At 40.5% G+C, this 19,983-nt stretch overlaps 1 protein-coding gene across 1 annotated transcript in view; it reads left to right on the top strand.

Moving 5' to 3' along the window:
* sash1b (SAM and SH3 domain containing 1b) overlaps window positions 1-19,983 on the top strand; it is a 127,341-nt gene that overhangs the window by 103,155 nt on the left and 4,203 nt on the right. The window contains exons 4-14 of the mRNA XM_079573418.1: window positions 1,149-1,198; window positions 3,676-3,716; window positions 5,564-5,656; window positions 5,737-5,849; window positions 5,928-6,014; window positions 10,936-11,062; window positions 12,820-13,220; window positions 17,538-17,612; window positions 17,687-17,830; window positions 17,902-18,052; window positions 19,666-19,835. Coding sequence (XP_079429544.1) covers window positions 1,149-1,198; window positions 3,676-3,716; window positions 5,564-5,656; window positions 5,737-5,849; window positions 5,928-6,014; window positions 10,936-11,062; window positions 12,820-13,220; window positions 17,538-17,612; window positions 17,687-17,830; window positions 17,902-18,052; window positions 19,666-19,835 — 1,452 coding nt within the window. The remainder of the gene's footprint in view (window positions 1-1,148; window positions 1,199-3,675; window positions 3,717-5,563; window positions 5,657-5,736; window positions 5,850-5,927; window positions 6,015-10,935; window positions 11,063-12,819; window positions 13,221-17,537; window positions 17,613-17,686; window positions 17,831-17,901; window positions 18,053-19,665; window positions 19,836-19,983) is intronic.

Here is a 19,983-nt window from a genome sequence, read left to right as displayed (position 1 = left end):
CCAAAATGTTTTGTTTTTTTGTTTTAAATTTTCTGATTTTGGGCCAATTTTGTATCTTTATATAAACTCACCTGGGAACAAAAAATGTTCACAATAATATGCTTAAAGGAGCTATACCTGATTGTACAAAGAAACAGGGTCACTCATATTTCAAATTGCTATTTTCTGGTCCAAACTCATCTCAAACATTCCTAATGCATTTACAAGGAGGAAAACTGTCACTTGACTGTAAAAACTAGCCTGACATTTCATGACTGTTTAAAAGGCCTTAGAAACCAGTGTTTTCTGGATAAATGTCTGCTTTTACCATATACGAAAGGACAAAACAAATTTTATTCCAATAACAGAATATTAAACAAAAATCAAGTATAGCTCCTTTAATTATTGCACCGATTAAAAGTGTTTTCTCACATTGGTGCGACAGTATCTCCACATAAGTCGCTCATACAGACTTAAACTTTCCAGCTCGGACTGAACAATATTGTGTAAGGTTTTTTCAGAGGGATTTTATAATATCTAAATCCTAACCTGATTTATTGAGCTTTGAATGTCAAATAACAAGGTGAACTTTCCATTTTTACAGATTCTTCTACTAATACGTAGCTTATTTTAAGACTTAACAAGAGATCCAAAATCCCCTCTGAAAAAGTCTTTGTAGCCAAAATGTCAACAAAATAAAACCATAAATCATATGACAGAAAACATGCAATACATTTTTTCCTCATATTTTTGTAATTAATCTACATCAAGAGTTTCGAATTGATGTCTCTACATTTAAAAAGTTTCCTTATTAATATAACTCTTTTTTAAATTGGGCATTTAGCTAAAGTTTTTGACCCAATACTTTTAAGTCTTTTTGTACTATAATAAATCAAATACAATGGTCTCTCTCCTCTCTGTCTCAGCCCAAGGAGCAAAATCCCTGTTATTTCATGTCGTGCGTCAAACGACCGCCTTCACAGCTTGAAGCTTCAGACTCGGCTGGATGTGATTTCTGTAGAGCATCTGAAAGTCCTTGAGTTTGCTGCGGTCGATGCTACAATAATAACATTTGGACTGGAAACACACATTCCACACATTTCTCTGCTGTTTTGACTGAATTACCAAATCCACGTGAATGAAGTGTGTTTTTGTTTTCGTAACTTCAGGAATCCCTGGGACTGAGCAGCAACACGTCCACGCCGGAGCTGGACCGGAGGTACGCTTCAGTTTACCTTTGACTCTCTTAAAGGGAAAGATGTGGTGAGGTTTGAGATCTTTTCCTCAGCCTTTATCTCCTCTGACCAGTGCGTGACTCAGCCCCACAGCTGCTGACCCAGACTCTGCTGATTCACGCTTTGGGCCGTGACTAATCTGAACGTGACTCCACTTTTCCTCCTGGATAATTTAGATCCACTTCCTCTTCCCCTCTGACCTTCCTTCCTGCCCTCGTTTCCTCTGCAGGGGGCGCCCTCGTCACCTGAGTCACGCTCACATACTTCACCGATCACTGTTCTCTTTCCAAACGCACTGATTCATGATTCATTTAAATCCCAGCATTCATGATTCATTTAAATTATCATTATTAATAAGATCCTGTTTAAGAGAGTGGGCCGCAACACGTGCTGTACAGGTGTGGACAAGGGCGCCCTCTACTGGAGAAACAGAAACATACTGCTTTATTCTCTCAAATCAGTGTCGAAACATAAAATGTATTTGATTTAAATGCAGTTCCATGCTCTACAGCAGGGGTAGGCATGTTTGTGTCATGGAGGGCCGATTTTCTTCAATGCCAAAACACCAAAGACCGAAACTCACTATTGTAGCCCAAAGCAAAGCACCTTTTTTCTACAAATATAAGTTTTGCACATAATATATGCCCTAATCAGGTGTTTTGCTGGGAAATGTGAAAATATTGACAGTATTTTCCACATTTTAGAGTCCTTTTCACATATTTGGTCTCTGATTTATGAATAAATGTTTCTTCAAAATTCTCTTGGGGGCCAAAGGTTTTATGCTGGAGGGCCGAATTTGGCCTCCGGGCCTGACGTTGCCTACCCCTGCTCTACAGTAAGTAGTCCATAAACAAAAGGGTTTTAATGTAGAACAGTGCACTGAAAAGTATCTACAAATGAGTAAATTAATCTGTAGAAACGGCAATATGATGAACTGCTCTAGGTGAACCCAGACAATCCAAACAAATACGAACAGCACGAGGAAGTGCTTCAAAGCCTTTTATGTAGACAAGCCAACAATTTAAAGGGACTATACAGAGTTAAAAAAAATTTAAATAATGTATTTTCCTCCCCCTACATGTTAGAGCCATGTCCTAATGGAGTGGTTCTCAACCTGGGTGTCGCCAGATCATGTAGATAAAATATTCATATATTATAATTTTATTGTCGCATGTGTGAGCTATTTTACCAGAGGGTCATTATATGTTCCCAATTTGATGAATTTTCTTTTAGCCATTTGTTTTTTTCTTTGTTTTTTAAGAATTATGTAGGCTAATGTTCCGATTTCTCACGGTGTGACCCGGGCAGGGGGGGTCACAAACCCCTTCAACTGTCACAATGGGGGTCACAATGTCATCAGATTTTTTTCCCATCATTTCTTTGTTGGGTATTCAACTCATTTTTGTAACTTTATTTGTCTTTTTTTTTGTCTTTTTTTCGTCCATTTTTTATCACATTTTGGTCACATTTTTTGGTAATTTTTGTCAATTCTTTGTCAAATTTTGATCATATTTCTGTCATTTTTTGGTCATTTTTTGTCACATTTTTGTCATTTTTTCGTCAATTTTTTATCCAATTCTTGTCATTTTTTGTCATTTTTGGTCATTTTTTTGTCATTTTTTTGTCACATTTTGTAACATTTTTGTCATTTTTTTGTCACATTTTGTAACATTTTTGTCATTTTTTTGGTCATTTTTTGTCAATTTCTTGTGACATTTTTGTGACATTATTGCCTCTTTTTCATCAATTTTTCGTCACTTTTTGGTCAATGTTTTCTCACTTTTTTGTCACATTTCCATCATTGTATTCATCTCAGTTTTGTTGCTATTTTCACAGCTTTTTTCCAGAAGCCAAACAGGAGAAAAAGGTGCTCTGTTCAGGTGGGAGTTAAGGGGTTAAGGAAAAAAACTCACATTGCACATAAAGTTCGGCAATAAATCCCTATGTGCTTGAAATAACATGCTTTGTGCGGGAAAACATTCTTAGTTTTTTTACTTGGCAACTCAAATGAAGGTCAAATTTGAATCACTTTAACTTCTGAGGATAGTTTTTCTGCGGTGAAGCTGTTACTTCCACTTCTGCTGCTGCCAGAGCGAGCGAGCGAGCGAGCGAGAGAGAGAGATATTTGTAGGTGGGACTTGCTTTGTCGCTGTTGGTTCAGAGCCTAAACCTCAGAAAGCGCTCTTTGTCAGAGCGATGTCCACGATCCACTGACCTCTGCTCGTCCACCTCCAGCCCGAGCTTTTCACAAAACCTTTAGTTTTCACCGCGAGGACCAGGCTGCTTTTCCCGACGGTGTTTGGTTTTTATGCTTCTGCGTGAGCCGATGCGATTCTGTAAGAGGAGGATGTTTGTTATAGAAGCGAAATGAAGAAAATTAATTTAGAAAAGAGGTGATTTGTGGAAAGTGTTTTTGAGTGCTTTGATGGGAAATGGAGTAATTGTGTTTTGTGTTTCGAAGGTTTCCGGTGCACAAGTCCAGCTCTGACGATGGATCGGGAGGTGAGAAGCTTCGCAGACTTTGTTCATTTGTTCATTTCCTGTTGAAAAATGTCAGACATAATTGTTGTGTACATTGTCGGGCTATTAGTATATACTAGTTTTCCAGCAAATTATGAAAAAACCCAGTTGAATTTTAGTCATGTTTTGGTCCTGATGTAGAGTTCATCTAAGTTGGTAAATGTTTAACTTAAAGCGACTATAGAGTTTAAAAATGTTAAGTCCTAAGTGTAGAATGAGCTCAGACCTGTTCACCACAACTGCCTCTAAAATCCTGCACTGTCACTGCACGACCTTAATATAGAAGGTGCAGTTATACGTATGACCTGAGGTGGCAGTAGTGAGTATAAAATGGCCAACTTGTGTCTAGCCCCTTTAAACTGAACTTTTATACATTTATAAGTTTGTTTGTTTTTGGCTGAGTTTGCAAAAAAAATGTGTCGATCTCAGTCCGATATATCGCGGCTTCTTGCGATACGGTTATTGTATCGCCTAATGTCGCGATACGATATTTGTTTTGCGATATATTGTGTAGTACATTAACCATACATTACGTTAGAATACTCTTTTGTTTGGTCATGAAGAGTGTTGTCCTTCAATTGTACTACTTAAACTCAGGACAATGAAAAGATCATATCTATCTCGGATACTGCCTTTAATATGGCTTCCGCTTCACAGCTAGAAGGTCCCGGGTTCAATTCCCACCTGGGCGGGGCCTTTCTGTGTGGAGTTTGCATGTTTTCAATGTTCTCCCCGTGTCTGCATAGGTTTGCCCTACCACTAAAAACATGTATAATAGGTGAATCCTCCAGCCAGGTGATTCTGACCCATCAGCCTGGCTCCACATAATGGAGATGCGATGACTGCTCCTTACGGGACGCCCCAACGGCAGCGAAGGATGGGTCAAATGTAGAGGACAAATAGGGGACAATAAAGTATACAAACAAACAAACAAACAAACAAACCAAACAAACAAACAAACAAACAAACACACATCTACAAAAAATGGAACAGTATTAGATGATACAATATTTGTATGGCAAGAGGCCAAAATAACTCACAAAATCACTAAACCTCTTCACCCCCAAGTTTGTCATTTCCCAAATCTGAAAAAAAAAATCGAAAATAGAACTGGAAAACGAGGATGAAAACACAGCAAAAAAGTGACAAAAAAAAAAAATGCAGATAGCCCAACAAAAAAGTGACAGAAACACGACAATCACGACAAAAGAGCAATGATGAAAAGCCACAAAGACCTGACGAACACGTGATGAAAACACAAGAAAAAGGCAACAAAAATGTGAAAAAACTGATAATAAAGTGACCAAAAAGTGATGAAAAAGAAACAATATCCAACAAAAATGAGACGAAAATACAAAAAAGTCACTCACTTTTGTAAGTATTAACTTTCAAATGAGGTGTTTTCAAATGAGCTTTTAGATTTGGGTAAAGCCAAACTAGAGAAAATGCGTTCTGTTAAAGTGAGGTGTAAGAGGTTGAGTCTCCGTCGGACTGAGATTGAACTCTTTTCTCATAACTCGGCCTAAAACTAATAACACAGAGAATTAAACATGTGCAAAAGTTCTATTGTAGTTTCATTATAGCCTCGATTTCTACACGATTTGTTGAGAAACTAATCAGTTACACAGTTTGTTTCTCACAAACACAACCCGTAATTGAATATATGGTGCAGCTCTCGCAGAAGATGTCGCCGAATTATCGTTCTTATTAGCCTATAATTGCAGCATTTTGGTTTTATCCCAGCAGTTCTTTCTGTCTCATTTACCCCGTGATTATCTTCCGAGAGGCTAATGTTTACTGTAAACTGATTCATTGTTTTGCTGTGACAGGTTCGGGTAAAGCGGACGGCAAAAGGAGAAGCAAATCTTTCTGGCAGAGTTTCCGAAAGTCTCAAAAAGGAACTCTGCGCCAGGTTTCAAGAGGTACAAACATGTTCAACTGAGCTTCACTTTCAGTCATTTGTTAAATATCAACGTGTGACTTTGTAACGTCTTGTTTTCAGGGGATGACGTCGGCTTCGTGGCCAGTGAAGTCACGATGGGAGACGAGGAGCGGATCCAGCTCATGATGATGGTCAAAGAGAACATGATCTCCATAGAAGAAGCTCTGGCTCGAGTACGAACCCTTTATGTTTTAACTAAAGCTGAATGTTCAGAGTGTTCACAGGTTTACTGATGTATTTCTGTGCTTTAGCTGAAGGAGTTCGAGAGTCAGAGCAGAGTCCCCTGTCGACCCGAGGCCAGCGAGTGGCTGGACCCCGTCACCAATGAGCCCTTCAATGTAAGTCTGAGCTTTACCCACGTTTATTAGCATTAACATAAGACTCTCACATCGCCAGAGAAAGTACTTAATAATAATAATAATTATGCATCGGTTTTATATAGCGCTTTTCTGGACACTCAAAGACGCTTTACATTGCGCTGGTGTTTCCCAAACGGTCTCCCATCCAAGTACCGACCAGGCCCTTCCCTGCTTAGCTTCCGAGGTCTAACGGGATTGGGCAGAGCAAAGGCGGTGTGGCCACAATTTACTGCAAATTTCATAATTCCACACAATTAAAACCTTAATACACATATAGGATTATCCACATGAGGCTGATTTCATGACTTGAGTTAAAGTACAGATACTGCCGGTCAACATTACTATTACTACTCTAATCAAAGTAAAAGTTGCACAGTCAAGTTATTATAACGAAAGAACTTAAAGAGAGACTAGATGCAAGTGGGTCATTTTATACTCACTACTGCCACTTCAGGTCTTCCGCGTAACTGCAGTCTCTATATCAAGCTTGTGCATGACGACACTTCAGACCCGAAGTAGCAACTTTCTGAGTGACAGTGCAGGATTTTAGAGGCAGTTGTGGTGAACAGGTCTGAGCTCATTCTACACATTGGCTGGAGCATGTAGGGGGAGGAAAATACTTAGTTTGAACATTTTTAAACTAGGTATAGTCCCTTTAAGTATTCAAAGTAGAAAGTACAAATTTGTTGCTTCAAAAACATACAAAATGTCCCAGAATTCCCCTAGGACAAACCTTCTTCCTTGTAAGGAGTCGGTAGCATTGACAGTACGTCTGCACAGCGCCACCTACTGTTTATAGTGAGTGGACTTGGAAATGCTGATGCCGCTGGTAAATTCACTTCTGCACACGACCAAGTTTAAAGCACATATTTTTCTCTACAGTTCCACTTTTCTTTTGACTAAATAAGGTGTAAAAACAGGTTAGCCGTGACTTGTTGACAGCGTTTGGACCCCGGGGCCTCTCTAAATCCCTCTGAGCCCGTCTCTATAGTCCCGTCTATGGTTTCAGTCGGGTCCATTGTCCCGGAGAGAACACGCGGCGCAGATCTGCAGCTCACAGCTCTTTTACGCACCGAGCCATGACCATTACACGCACATTTTTGTCTTTCAAGCTTCATCATGAAAGTTTGTTACATAGACGCAGTATTATCAGGATTTTAAAAGCATCAAGAGTCTTTGAATTAAATGTAAATGAAAGAACTAAAGTGGATTCAAAGTGGCATCAAATCTACAATAAAGTCTATTGTTTTTTGTGAGATATCGCGATACTGTGAGGCAGTGTTGTTTTTGGCAGCCCTTATAGTTTTAGTCATAGTCTTTTGGACGAAAATGCTTTTAGGTTTAGTCACATTTTAGTCATTTCAAAATGTGATCGTTTTAGTCACGTTTTAGTCAGACGAAAATTAAAAAGGTTTTTGTCAAGTTTTCGTCTGTTTCATTATAAGAAGTTATAATTAATTTCGATAAGTCTTGGAAATTGAGATAAATAATAGCTTCTATTGGCTTTCTATAGCTTTTGACAAACAGATCACACCATGATAGGCACTGGCAGAAGTGGTAGTAATGTGAACAGTACTTTCCCCAAAGCGTCCGCTCTCCTCGTCCTCTGATCATCGCTTCGAGATTTTTTATTTTTTTACCAACAGCGCTGTCTGCACATACGTAGCCGACCTCAACGTGCTTTCTGCGTTCAGACGCCGCGGTATTGAAAACTGTCCTGAGAAAAAATAAAGTCCCTGTGACGTGGATGTCAGACGCTCCGAGGAGGATGTACTCGAGCAGTGGGGAGAGAGAGAGAGAAAGAGAGAGAGAGAGCGGCGCCGCTGCCCGGGCGCATCATGAGCCTCACGGCGCCGCTCCGGGTCACGTTTACCGGTGTGTTCTCTCACTCCGCGCACAAACTCTGTTTGTGAACGATCTGGCGAAAAACTTTCTCCCATTTTTGTCTCGTCTCGTCTCATTGACGTAAACTCGTAAACGTCTCGTCCTGTTCTAGTCCCCAAAGAGCTTATTTTAGCTCGTCATCGTTACGTTATTGTCATTAAAAAATGGGGCGTCAACGAAAAGATATTGTCTTCGTTGACGAAAACAACACTGCTGTGAGGCCCAATACATTGCCCAGGGGTTCCCATTAGTGTATTAGTTTATAGCGGCCCGCCATAGTCTCATTTGTCAAATAATTTTGTCTGAATCCAAGTGTTTGAACCTCTCTGAGAACAGACGATAGAAGCATCCACACAGTTTACGTGCTCGAGCAGGGTTTTCCCGAACTGCTTTAAAAACAACTCTGGGACCCCCATTACATAAAGTTATTCCCTCTTATGCTACTATAGGGCGGAAAAAAATATGTATTTGAAGGGATTTCACAGATTATATGATGTTTTACATTCAAAAATATACTAAAAACAGTAGCATTTTTGTTTTTATATCATGTTGAAATTGTCTGAGGACCCCCTGAGAGGTCCCGACCCCCACCCGTGGACCCACTGTGCCCGAGGAGTCGTGTAATGTCCAAAACGTCCTTATTTACGAGGAACGGTTCGAACGCTGTTTCTTGCTCTGGTTTTAGGGATTAATCATCGTATCACTCACCGCAAACGCCATCTCTATTGTTTTGGTAGAGTGTGGTGACGGCTTCCGCCTCTTCTTTTGAACAGAAAGGAGGAGGCAACTGTTGACGTGCAGTCTGTGTTTTACTACGCAGCGCTGAAGTCGAGGAGTCAGACGTGCTATGACTGCAGGAAGTGTGTGTTTTCTATAGTTTTAGCAGCAGCTGGAGCCACCTCTGCCGCTGCCAGGCTCTAGAAGGAGACATGATGCGGACGGGGCCTTCATATTAGACCCCAGTCTGGCCGGGTCTTAGCTTAAGCTCACTGTCGTATAGTGAGGCTGGAATTTTCCATGTGGATCATGCGGAACCGCCCCTTTCTCCCTCTCTTCTTCTTATTGCGTATCGTGAGGTTACGTTATCATGAGCCATGTATCGCTCACTGTATCGCTCACTGTATCGAATCATGAAGCACCCAGAGGTTTCCAACACTATTTTTAGCACGTATTTTTTGCTTCTGTGTCATTAAAATATTTCGGCAGTAAAATGACATTGAAAAGCTTTACATTTGACTTGAGCCTCTCTGTATAAACCCTACTGTAGACAGTAAACAGAATAAAATACAAGCATGTTAAGACATAGCAACATTTGACCTTTACATTTTTTTTTATTGCTTTTTCTAACTCCCCTCTGGCCTGTCACACGCCTGCTCTTCTGCTTAGCCTTCTTTTCTACTAAACAGTGATGTCTAAACCGCCACAGCTTTATTTGTCCTTGTGTAAAATGAGGAGGGACTTTCGAGGCTGTAAATGAGAAGCAGATGCTGAAACGTCACGGCCGTGGTTTTCAGTGAGGTTTGTAACAGCAGCTAAAGAGCGGTTTGGTCAGACAGTCTGCACCTGCGATAAAATTACCCTTAAAGAAACACACATTGGTACTGTCTGAGAACGTCTATTTTGTAACATAATATAGAAGGGCGTTCTGAATTATTACCAGCATAATATACAAACATTATTTTTATCTAACCTTTATTTAGCTCATTGACTACCAGCCATTTTCAAATCAGAGAGCTCCCACTGCCAGAAGTTTTTCAGGATTTTGACTGTTTTTTCAAGACCCACCGAAACTTTAGGTCTGGGTCTATGTCAACACAAAACCCACCAAAAGAAAGATTAGACTCGCTTCTTTCATCTAAAAAATAAAGTTTGCTTGTATCTCTTTCCATTTTTTAGTAATCGTCCGTAGAAAATAGGTGAAATCACCCAAAATGCTGTTTTCTGACCAAAAAGCTGAGAAAACAAAAGAGCAATGCTGCCACCTAGTGACTCAATAAAAGAAGTTGTAGTTCTTTTACTGAGTCATTAGGTGGCAGCATTAGGCACCACAACTAAGATTTTAACACCAGACATGCTCAAGACTTTGCTGCAGCTGTTCCCTAATTGGCGTCTATAGACGTCATTGGCAGTCACTGAGTTAACAGGAGAGTTTGATGACATTAAGTATCTTTTTCAGGGGACCTTATTGTGTAACATAGTCAATCCGTTGAACATTTGCCAATTATAGTAAATAGATACCATTTTAGTGTCAGACTGATTTATTGAGCATGTGTTGAGTGATGGAGGAAACTGGAGCATCCCGGAAGAAAACATACAAAGGATTTCTGCATGTTCTCCACCACTGAAAAGCCATTCCGCCGGGAATTGAACCTGGGGCCTCCTCGCTCCTCCTCTGCCCGTGTCTGTGTAGGTTTCCTGTGGTTTCCGTATCGCTAAAAACATGTACATTAGGCTAATCTTGTGTAGCCTAGTGAGTGGTTGGTGGTGGTTGTTGTGCTTTGTCACCCTGTCTGTGAAAGGCGTTCAATAAGGCTGCACAATATATCGCAGAAGCTACAGTATTGCGATATTAGGTGATGCAATATCGGAAAAAGCCACATCACTAAAGCCATCATCTGACTGAGATCGAAATAAACATTTTCTAATTTAGTTCAATTTGATGTAGTCTTTTTTTAGGTTTTCTTTTATTTTGTGGAATTCAAATATATATGGCATTGCATTTGAATGACTGCTGCTGTCTGTATAAACTCTGGTCGAGGTCTCTCTATATGGAGTGAAAAAAGGAAGTTTTGAAACCACATTAACAGAACCGTTTCGCTGAGTTGAAACATAACGTCATTTATAACTTGGGTAAAGTAGGAAGTTTGATCCCGCTGAAACATGATGTAATGCTCCACACTCATTGTTCACCTGCAAAAGTCAATATTTGTCCAAGTATCGTCGGAATCAATGTTTTACTGATGGGTTTTGTTTCCCATTTTAAAGCTGTTATTGTTTGAAATGTTTTGCCGCACAGCCCTGTGACCTGTCCGACTACGAGGACGACTCGGTCTCCTTCAGGCGGCTGCACAAACTGGTGAACTCCACGCGGAAAGTCAAGAAGAAGCTGGTCCGATACGAGGAGAGCCGGAGACACGCCGAAGGTACAGAACTCAGGCAGACGTTAAGGTTTTCATGAAGAGAAATCCTCTGATCGGCAGGGTTTGGGCTGATCCTCTTCTGCTGGTGTTGAAAGTCGGTTATCAGTGGCTTTAGGAGAGTCAGTGTTGTGGTCAGTTTTGAGTTTTCTCCCTTTAATATCTTACTTTTAATGCCAAAGTGGTAATCAAGGCCAAACTCGCCATTTACAACGTTTATTTTGTCGATTCGCACAACCGATTTTGTCCATCACTGTTTCCATTCACAAATACTGACATGTTTGTTATCCACATGACGCACAGAATCCCCCCGACAACACTCTGTAAATCAAATAAGGCAATCTGTTTTGTGAAAATTATGTTTTCATTCCACTCTTGTAAAAAAGAATCTCCACGTAGTTGCTCCTAAAGACTTCGAAATTTCAAGGCTCGGACTTTACAAGATTTAGAGTTTTTGGGGGGATGTTTCAATATCTACTTCTTGCTAGATTTATTTATTATTTATTCACTTTTGGTGTTTTTTGTTTGTACTTTTGGTAACGCTTTATATTAAGGTGTGCTCATTAAGTATTAATAAGCATTAATAATATGCTTGTAAAGTTTTAACACACTACTTAATAAACTTTTATCTGTTAAAGCAGTACTAAGTAATGTGTTTACCTTAATAAATCCTTTCCGTAGTCCCTGTGGGGGTAATACAAGTGTTTATGGGATGATTGGGGGGTCTTTCATCTCCCCCTGGTGCCTCTGGACAGAAAACCATGTTTGCAACTTGACTGCCACCGGTCCGGAGAAAGCAATACACACTAATGGAATCACGAAGAAGAAGCTAACAGGCTAGCCAAGTTTGAGTGAAAAAAAAATATTTCAATTGTATAATTGGATGCACAGTAACCCTCTCTCCCTTCGCCTTTCCTGTCAGCGTAGTATTTACTCTCCAAGACAATTAATAAGTTAAAAAATCGTAACTTGCTACTACGCCTGCAGTTGCGCTTATGGCCTCTAGGGGGAAGAGTTACTTAGTACTGCTTTAACATACTAATAGGCCATTAATAATACGCTTATTCATAGCCAACCCTAACCTAACCCTGACCTTAAATTGAACATGCCAGTTGAAACGTGCCTATTAACCCTGTGAAGAATTGGGATGTAAACCTTTTATCCCCAGCCTTACCCAGGTGCATTTTCTCCTGTTCGGCTTTACCCAAATCTAATAACTACTGGACTGGAGCCGATTATAGGCCAGAGAGACGCCTCATTTGAAAGCTAAGACAAAAGTCATCAAAACAAATCTGCGTTTTCGTCACACATTTTTGTCCCCTTTTTATCGCTTTGTTGTGTGTATATGTTGTCATGTTTTTATCCATTTTTTTCTCATTTGTCGCTATTTTGTTTCATTTTCATCCTTGTTTTCGTTTCATTTCTTTTGCTATTTTGAAGCTAGTAAATTTTAGATTTGGGTAAAGCTAAAGTGGAGAAAATCTGCTCAGTTAAGGTGGGGGTTAAGTATGTTAGAAAACTTAGTATTGAATAACAACTGACATTTTAATATAGTGGCTTCCTCTTTCATTGTTTGTGATAATAAAAAAAGTATAGGGATTTTTTTTCCTTCTCCACCTGCAGTGTCTCGCCCTGAAGTCCAGGCACCTTTACCGACCCCCTTGGTCATTTCAGCGCTCAGTTTGCTTTCTCTACAAGATAAAAAATAAAGATATATATGTAAAATAAAGATCTAACTCTTCTTCCTGTATTTCCCCGCTCAGACGCTGTGGCCCCTGACGGCTCCCCCTGCGGCAGCCCCTTGTACTCGGGGGTGCAGAAGAAGCCCCTCCCCTCGCTGTGTCCCGTGGAGCATCTGGCCTCTCTGCTCCAGGACCAGTTCACCTCGTCGGACCGCGACTCGGACTCCGTCACCACCTCGCCCTCCTCCAGCAGCCTGGACACCTGCGGCAGCCAGAAGATCTGCAGGACCTGCACCAAGCCGGGCCACGAGCCACCAGGGGGCGCCGCGGAGCAGAGAGGGGAGAGGGGCGCGGCGGCGGAGGAGGAGGCGGCGGTGTCGGAGAACGAGGGCTGCCCCGCGGAGGAGGAGAATAAACTGGCACGATCGGTGACGGACGGAGAGCTGAGGCACAGGGTCCTCAACCCCCTCACTCTGCACGGGGTGAGCACAAGTCAAAAACTGAATAAAGCTAATTGGCCTTTAGCTCCGAGCCTGTTCCTACAGAAGCACACGTTTTGGGAAGATATTATAGTGCTAAGGGACAAAATTTACCCCAAAAACGCTTTTTCCGTGCATATTTCCTGTTTATTAATATTGCCTGCAGTTCGCAAAGTATCCACCAGGGGGTACTGCAGCGCTCTCAGCACCCTGGGTTCCCACAGCCTTGCTTTTGTCAGGACCCGATTTTAATTGAATATTACTATCCCCTACACAATTGAAAAGGGAAGCCATTTATATAATTTCTGTGTTGTTCTTTTTTACCATTAACATTATACGCTGGTGTTTAGTGGCCCCTGCATGTGTATCCGACCCACAAAAAGCAGAAACTTGACTGAATTTGGTTTAGCATTTAGCTCAGAGGACACTTTTAGATGCTTATTTGTGACAAAAGAAAAATATCAAAAGGTTTGTGCTTTCGTTAATAATTTAGAACAACGTTTTGACCTAAATGTGGTCGCTGGGTTGACAACATTGTTCCTAGTTTGCGATGATTGATGGCTAATGCTAACAGCTATAGGAAAAATACATTGACCAGGCTAATCGACTACTTGCTAACTGTCAACATACGTTAGGATTGAACGTTGCTTCTCCTTTTTATTTCTATGTTCCAGGCAAAGCAGAACTGCAGTAGCTTGAAGAACAATAGGTTCTGTGCGTGTAACGTTTTTGGCTAACTTCCTGTTGCCCAGTGGAGGGTAAAGACTACTTCCTGTCAACGTTTTAGCGTAGATTAAATAAGATTTAATAAACATCAAGTGGATGGGTTTCATGAACATTTGTTCAGATGGTGCTATTTTCCCATTTGTTAGCGTAAAATTAATGTTAGCCTTTAGCTTCAAGGCTAAAACACTAAGTTATAAACACAGAAGTCTCCTCCTGTGAAGCATTATCATCAGTCTATCCTGAGTAAAGTCATATTTTACTGATCAAAATTAGACTAAAACTAAATTAAAGGTTGTTTGAGACTAAAACTGACTCCAGATATTTTCATTGACTAAAACATGACTAAATAAAACTGCAAATTGTCAAAACTTCCAACGACAGTTTGAAAAAGCCTCAAATCATTTGAATTCACTGCCAAATGAACAGCTCTGAGCTTTGTTTATGTCGGAGAAGCTCCATGAAGCAGAAGACCTTGATTCAATATGATCATAACTATTAATATAAAGTTGAACTTAATCTTAGATTTAGTCGACAACATTTACTTGAAGAGGAATAATATATGACGGCTAACTCTCCATAGGCATAAACAGAGACAGGAAACAGTCGTTCCACCATAGAAATAAAAAGGAGAAGCGGTGATCGATCCTAACGTATGTGGACAGTTAGCATCTCGGCTAGTCTGGTGAACTGTTCAGCATTCGTTAGCCTGTTTAATGTATTTTTCCTTTAGTCGTTAGCCTCAAATATCACAAATTATGAAAGAGTCAATATGAACAGTATCTAAACAGGATCTTTTTCACATTTACTTTTGACATATGGAGTAAAATAGTGAAATATGTTTTCTTCATTGGCATGAAACGCTACAATGCTGATTCCAAACGTTATCCAATAAAGCTAAGTAATTATAATTAGAAATGTGGGGGACATTTATGCACTTAAAGCAGCTAAACAAGAAAAACTGAAGCCCTTCTTTACAATTTTCTTTCCAAATAGCCGCTAACCTTCCTGTTCCATCTGGAGACCATTGCGGGACAGTAAATGTGCGCTTTACACGCTGGTGTCAGTGAAAACAAACCCAGATGTGACGTTGTTAATGCTTTTGCGGGAGATAATGATGATGATGCAGGAGACAGGAGCCGTATTAAAAAAACTTTACAGAAGCAGAAAGCAGGAAAATGACCTCTGGCAAAACAACAGCTCACATGCACAAGGCCCCGACTGACTTTCCTCTAAATATAAGACGACTTAGTGTAGAATTTGTTCTGTAAATTGTTTTGAAAGTACAATAACATATCCTCGTTTTGCATATTGATATACTTTGGTTGTTTTTTTTTCATGATACAACAGATTAAATTGCTTAGACGCCACAATCCACTAAGGTGACAGAAACGGTTTGGAATTCAGCAGTAGTTTTGGCTGAAACTCTACTCATAATTTGGCTCAAAAGTTGCCCGTTGTGTCCAATTGGTTCTTATATATTGAAATTTCTTCAATTCCACTGTTTGTTGAAATGCTTACAAATCTTACAGAATGAAATATGTTAAAGTTTTTTATTTTTTAGGTAGGAAAAATATCGCTTCTTTGCCAAACACTTTCTACATGGCCACATACGCTTCTATTTGTTATGATTATGCATAATCTACAAACATTTGGGTCAATATAGTTCAGTGTAAGAACAAAACTCGAGTCATGTCCTGGGTGAACTCCACCTAAGACACATTTTACAGGGGTGTCTTTGAAGCACAAGTTGCTCCCCGGCGTTTTTGTCGCATTAAAGGTGCATTATGTAACTTTTTATGTGGAAAAAAAAAAGTTTATTTTACCCAGTGGCTGTATGAGTGGTGAGGATGGTGTCGTTGCTCTCCATCACAGTGGTCTCGAGGACGTCCAAGAGACCTCAGTGATGGAATTTAAAGGCGCCATCCTGACCACTCATACAGCCGCTGGGTCACCACACTACTACTTTACATAAAAAGTTGCATAACGCACCTTCAAAGTAGCTCGCCGGGTTGGAGTCGCCTGCCTTGAAGGGAGAAGCAGGGCCTGTACCTACTTAAAGGAAACTGTGGCTGTGGAGCAGATCGCCTTAAAGGGATATTTCAGGATTTTTGACATAGGGCCTCATTTCCTAGTTATCCAGAGTATTGTTGATTTCATATGTTTTAATTCATGCAGTCCTTACATTTGAAGAGTTTCGTGGTGCTAGGCTAGTGCTAAGCTAGTGCATGTCTATGGTAACTAGTAGCCTGCAGTAAAAACAGTCTGACCCAAGCACAGTGCACCTGAGGCAAATCACTTATAACACCAGACTAACCATATAAATGTCTGTGTCGACTGAATCATTTTTGAAAAATAACCATTTTGCTTTTAAAATAACTTATATTTGAGCAGCATCAGCTTCCTGGTTCAATCCAATCCAATCCACTTTATTTGTATAGCACATTTAACCAACAGAGATGTTTCCAAAGTGCTGCACATGAGATCCTAAAAACAGATACAATACTTATTAGCTCTACCACAAAAAACAGATAAAAAAAAAAAAAAAAAAGAATAGACTAAAACCTGCATAAAACAATTAATAGTTCGTAAAAGACATTAATAAAAATAATGTCTGTTTGTAGCTACGCAGCGGCGGAGTGATCTGCTCGGTTACCGGATCTACAGTTGTTTGTTTACCTGCGGCCGCATCACTACACGTGAAATTCACAAAGGAGATTTCTACAAATCAGATACGGCAACGTTTGGAAGACGACCCCATGATTTTGAAGAGTTTTTAATGCAGGCTACTAGTTACCATAGACATGCGCTAGCCTAGCACTAGCTTAGTGTAGGAGCCATTATGGTTCATCTAGCCTGCAAGCGTTTGTTTACATTAGACGTCGTTGACCTACATTACATTCCACCACTTGGGGGCAGGATGGAGGCAAGTCTATATGGATACCCAGGTGCCAGTGGATGGGGTGTTTGGGTGACGGGAGGTTGCACGGTTTTTACCGCTTGCCATTAGGGCCCTTAGACTACCTCTACCACATGTAATATCCATGTCCAATCTGTCCAAACTATCATCTTGGGCCGTCATGCACCTCAATCCATCGCCGCTGCCTCCAAAGCATGAAACTTAGCCTGGGTATCGTGTTTGGATCCCCCGGCACCCAGAAGCGACCAAAGGTGAGACAGTTGTCGCTACACCTAGCACCGCTGAACTCTTCAAATATAAGGACTGCATGAGCTAAAAAATTAACAACACTCTGGCCATATGTCAAAAATTCTGAAAAAAACCCTTTAAGCATTTTATTTGTGCAAGTTAATTGTATTTAGGTGACTCTGCCATATGAATAATTTCACAATGAAGAAAACACGGCTAGATAAAGCTTAAACTTGGCCGAATAAAAAAAGAAAATGAAATCAAGTCAGGTGATAAGCTAGTAATAAAGGTAAAATCCAGCCATAAGTTTTTATCTCTTTTTATTGATCTGATCCTGTGTCTATTTCCAATATGGAAGTGAAATAATGAGTGTCACAAAAAATGTCAATGTCACCTGGAAAAACTAGAAACTGTCACTCAAATGTTCTTCATCTTTTTATTCTCCACAGAGAGCGTGCAGTTTCGGTGGGTTTGACTTGACAAACCGCGCTCTCCGCACGGTCGGCTCTGACGCAGAACACACTGTAAGAAAAACATCACCGACCGCTGTGCCACATGTTGGGGATCAATCGTCAATTATTTCTCTGTGAATTCTCAGAACAAGCTTAATGAGGGCGCGACGACGGAGGGCCTGAAGTCTCCGCCGACCACTCGCATTTCTCTGGGCAAAAAGGTCAAGTCTGTGCGGGACACCATGAGGAAGCACATTTCCAAGAGATACCAGTCGTCTCTGTCTGAGCACGTACGTCCTTCACCATAGATGAAATGAAAGGTTGTACGCATGTGGTTGTAATGGTTTCCCTGTGTCTCCAGTCGAGTCCGGACCGGGTGCTGAGCTGCCCTCACTCCCCTCGCTCCCCGCGCTCCCCCCACACGGACACGGACTCCCTGGAGAAGCCCAGACTCAGGCCTGGGGGGTCGGTGGAGAGTCTGCGCAGCTCCCTCAGCGGACAGAGCTCCATGAGTGAGTACTGGGCTTTTTAAGGCTTTAATACACACAAAAGTGAGGGGAAATATTTCGATGTATATACTGTATGTCTGTCTGTGATGTTTGAGGAATTTAAGACGTAAGTGTTTATATTAGAAAAGTATCTCTTGTGTTAGAATATCTCTTATAGATATGATATTTGTAATCGATGGCCTTGAAATAAAAGATAAAAGGGAATTGATAGAAAATTGTATTATTGTAATCTCTGTCAGGATGATCTTGTTGGTGAGGAGTTTCATTTACTATTGTCTTGGGTGGAGAGAAATATTCATCTAAATTCTCCGACACTCATCCATGTTGAAACTAATAATGATACAAAACCGAACATCGAAATTTGTTTGTTAAAATATTATTTACATTGCCAATTGTTTTGTAAACTCATGTTTGTGCTCCATCCTATAAACTTGGCTGTGAGTGTTAAAGGGGGGGTGTTATGCAAAATCGACTTTTTAGAGCTTTATACTTTTGTTGATGTCGCGACTTCCGCTTCCGGGTACTAGCAGACCGGCAAATATGCGAGAAAAAAACATTAAAAACTCTTAAAAATCAATATTTCTGAAACTCAACAGAGAGTTACTGAACCTACTTATTTCTCAGACTCATTAGCCAAAAATGCCGCACCTACTGCTAAAAAAAGTAATATTTACTAAAGTCACTACTTCCGGGGTTAGCGTAGCTGCTGCGCCGTTAGCATTTAGCTCCCCCCACCCGGAAGTACCGATTCTGGCAAATATTACTTTTATAGCATTTTTTGGCTAATGGGCCTGATAAATAAATTTGCTCAGCAACTTTGTGTTGAGTTTCAGAAATATTGATTGTGGTATTAAAGAGTTTTTTGTAGTTTCTCGCACATCTGCAAACCTGGAAGTAGAGCTGTGATGTCACCACTTAACAAACGTATGGGGCTGGGACGATCCGATACATATCACGATACTCAGGGGCCGACCCGATACAGAAAGTAATTATGACAAGTGGTAAGTTTATGTTAAAATGTGTAAAAAAACTAAAAAAACATTTGACATTTATTGAAGTGTTAAGATTGAAAATTGCATTACCAAAATATTTAACAAAGGAGTGCATGATAAAAAAATGCCCCCAAACACAAATATTGAAAATATCTCAATCCTTGATAAAGTATCATTACCTGGTAGTAGTATTGCGATCCGATATTTTGTCCCAGTCCTACTTTTTACCGTGTTATAATATTGTTTTCTCATCAAAAACAGACCTGGATTTGTTCCTTGAGTTATCTTTGTACCGTCACTGATGGCTGTTCTTTGTAGCAGCTTCCAAAAAGCTCCTCTACACTATTAGCTATAACAGCAACATGGGTCTTTTTATTTACTTTTTCCTTCATTGAAACAGCTGTGCAGCAAAGAGGAGCAAGGGGGAGGCGTATGGGTAGAAGCTTGAAAACCAGGAAATGAACCTGATTTTTTTTAATTATTTTTAAATCTATATTGCATTTTCTAACCAACACAGTGTGAGATAGCGATAAAGATGTGAGATTATTACCAAATACCTGCAAAAAGCATAATACCCCCTCTTTAGATACAGATCATGGCTGATGTACACCGGGTTGTTTGCAGGCGGTCAGACGGTGGGCACCACAGACTCGTCTCACAGTAACAGAGAGAGCGTGAAGAGCGAGGACGGCGAGGAGGAGGAGCTTCCGTACAGAGGCCCGTTCTGCGGACGCGCCCTGGTCCACACAGACTTCACGCCCAGTCCCTACGACTCGGACTCGCTCAAACTGAAGGTACAGGCTCTGGTTCAGGCCTCGTTTAGCTTAATCCGGTTCTGCCATACCCAGGTCAGTGTGGACCTGTTTGATGGAATATTTACAAAGAAATTACGTTAAATACTCAATTTAATGGCACTCACATTATAGTAGGGCATTAAATTGG

The sequence above is a fragment of the Gobius niger genome (assembly GCF_951799975.1).
Source record: "Gobius niger genome assembly, chromosome: 16".
NCBI lineage: Eukaryota > Metazoa > Chordata > Actinopteri > Gobiiformes > Gobiidae > Gobius > Gobius niger.
The sequence above is the reverse complement of the archived record's forward strand: the minus strand, read 5'-3'. Positions and strand labels throughout refer to the sequence as shown.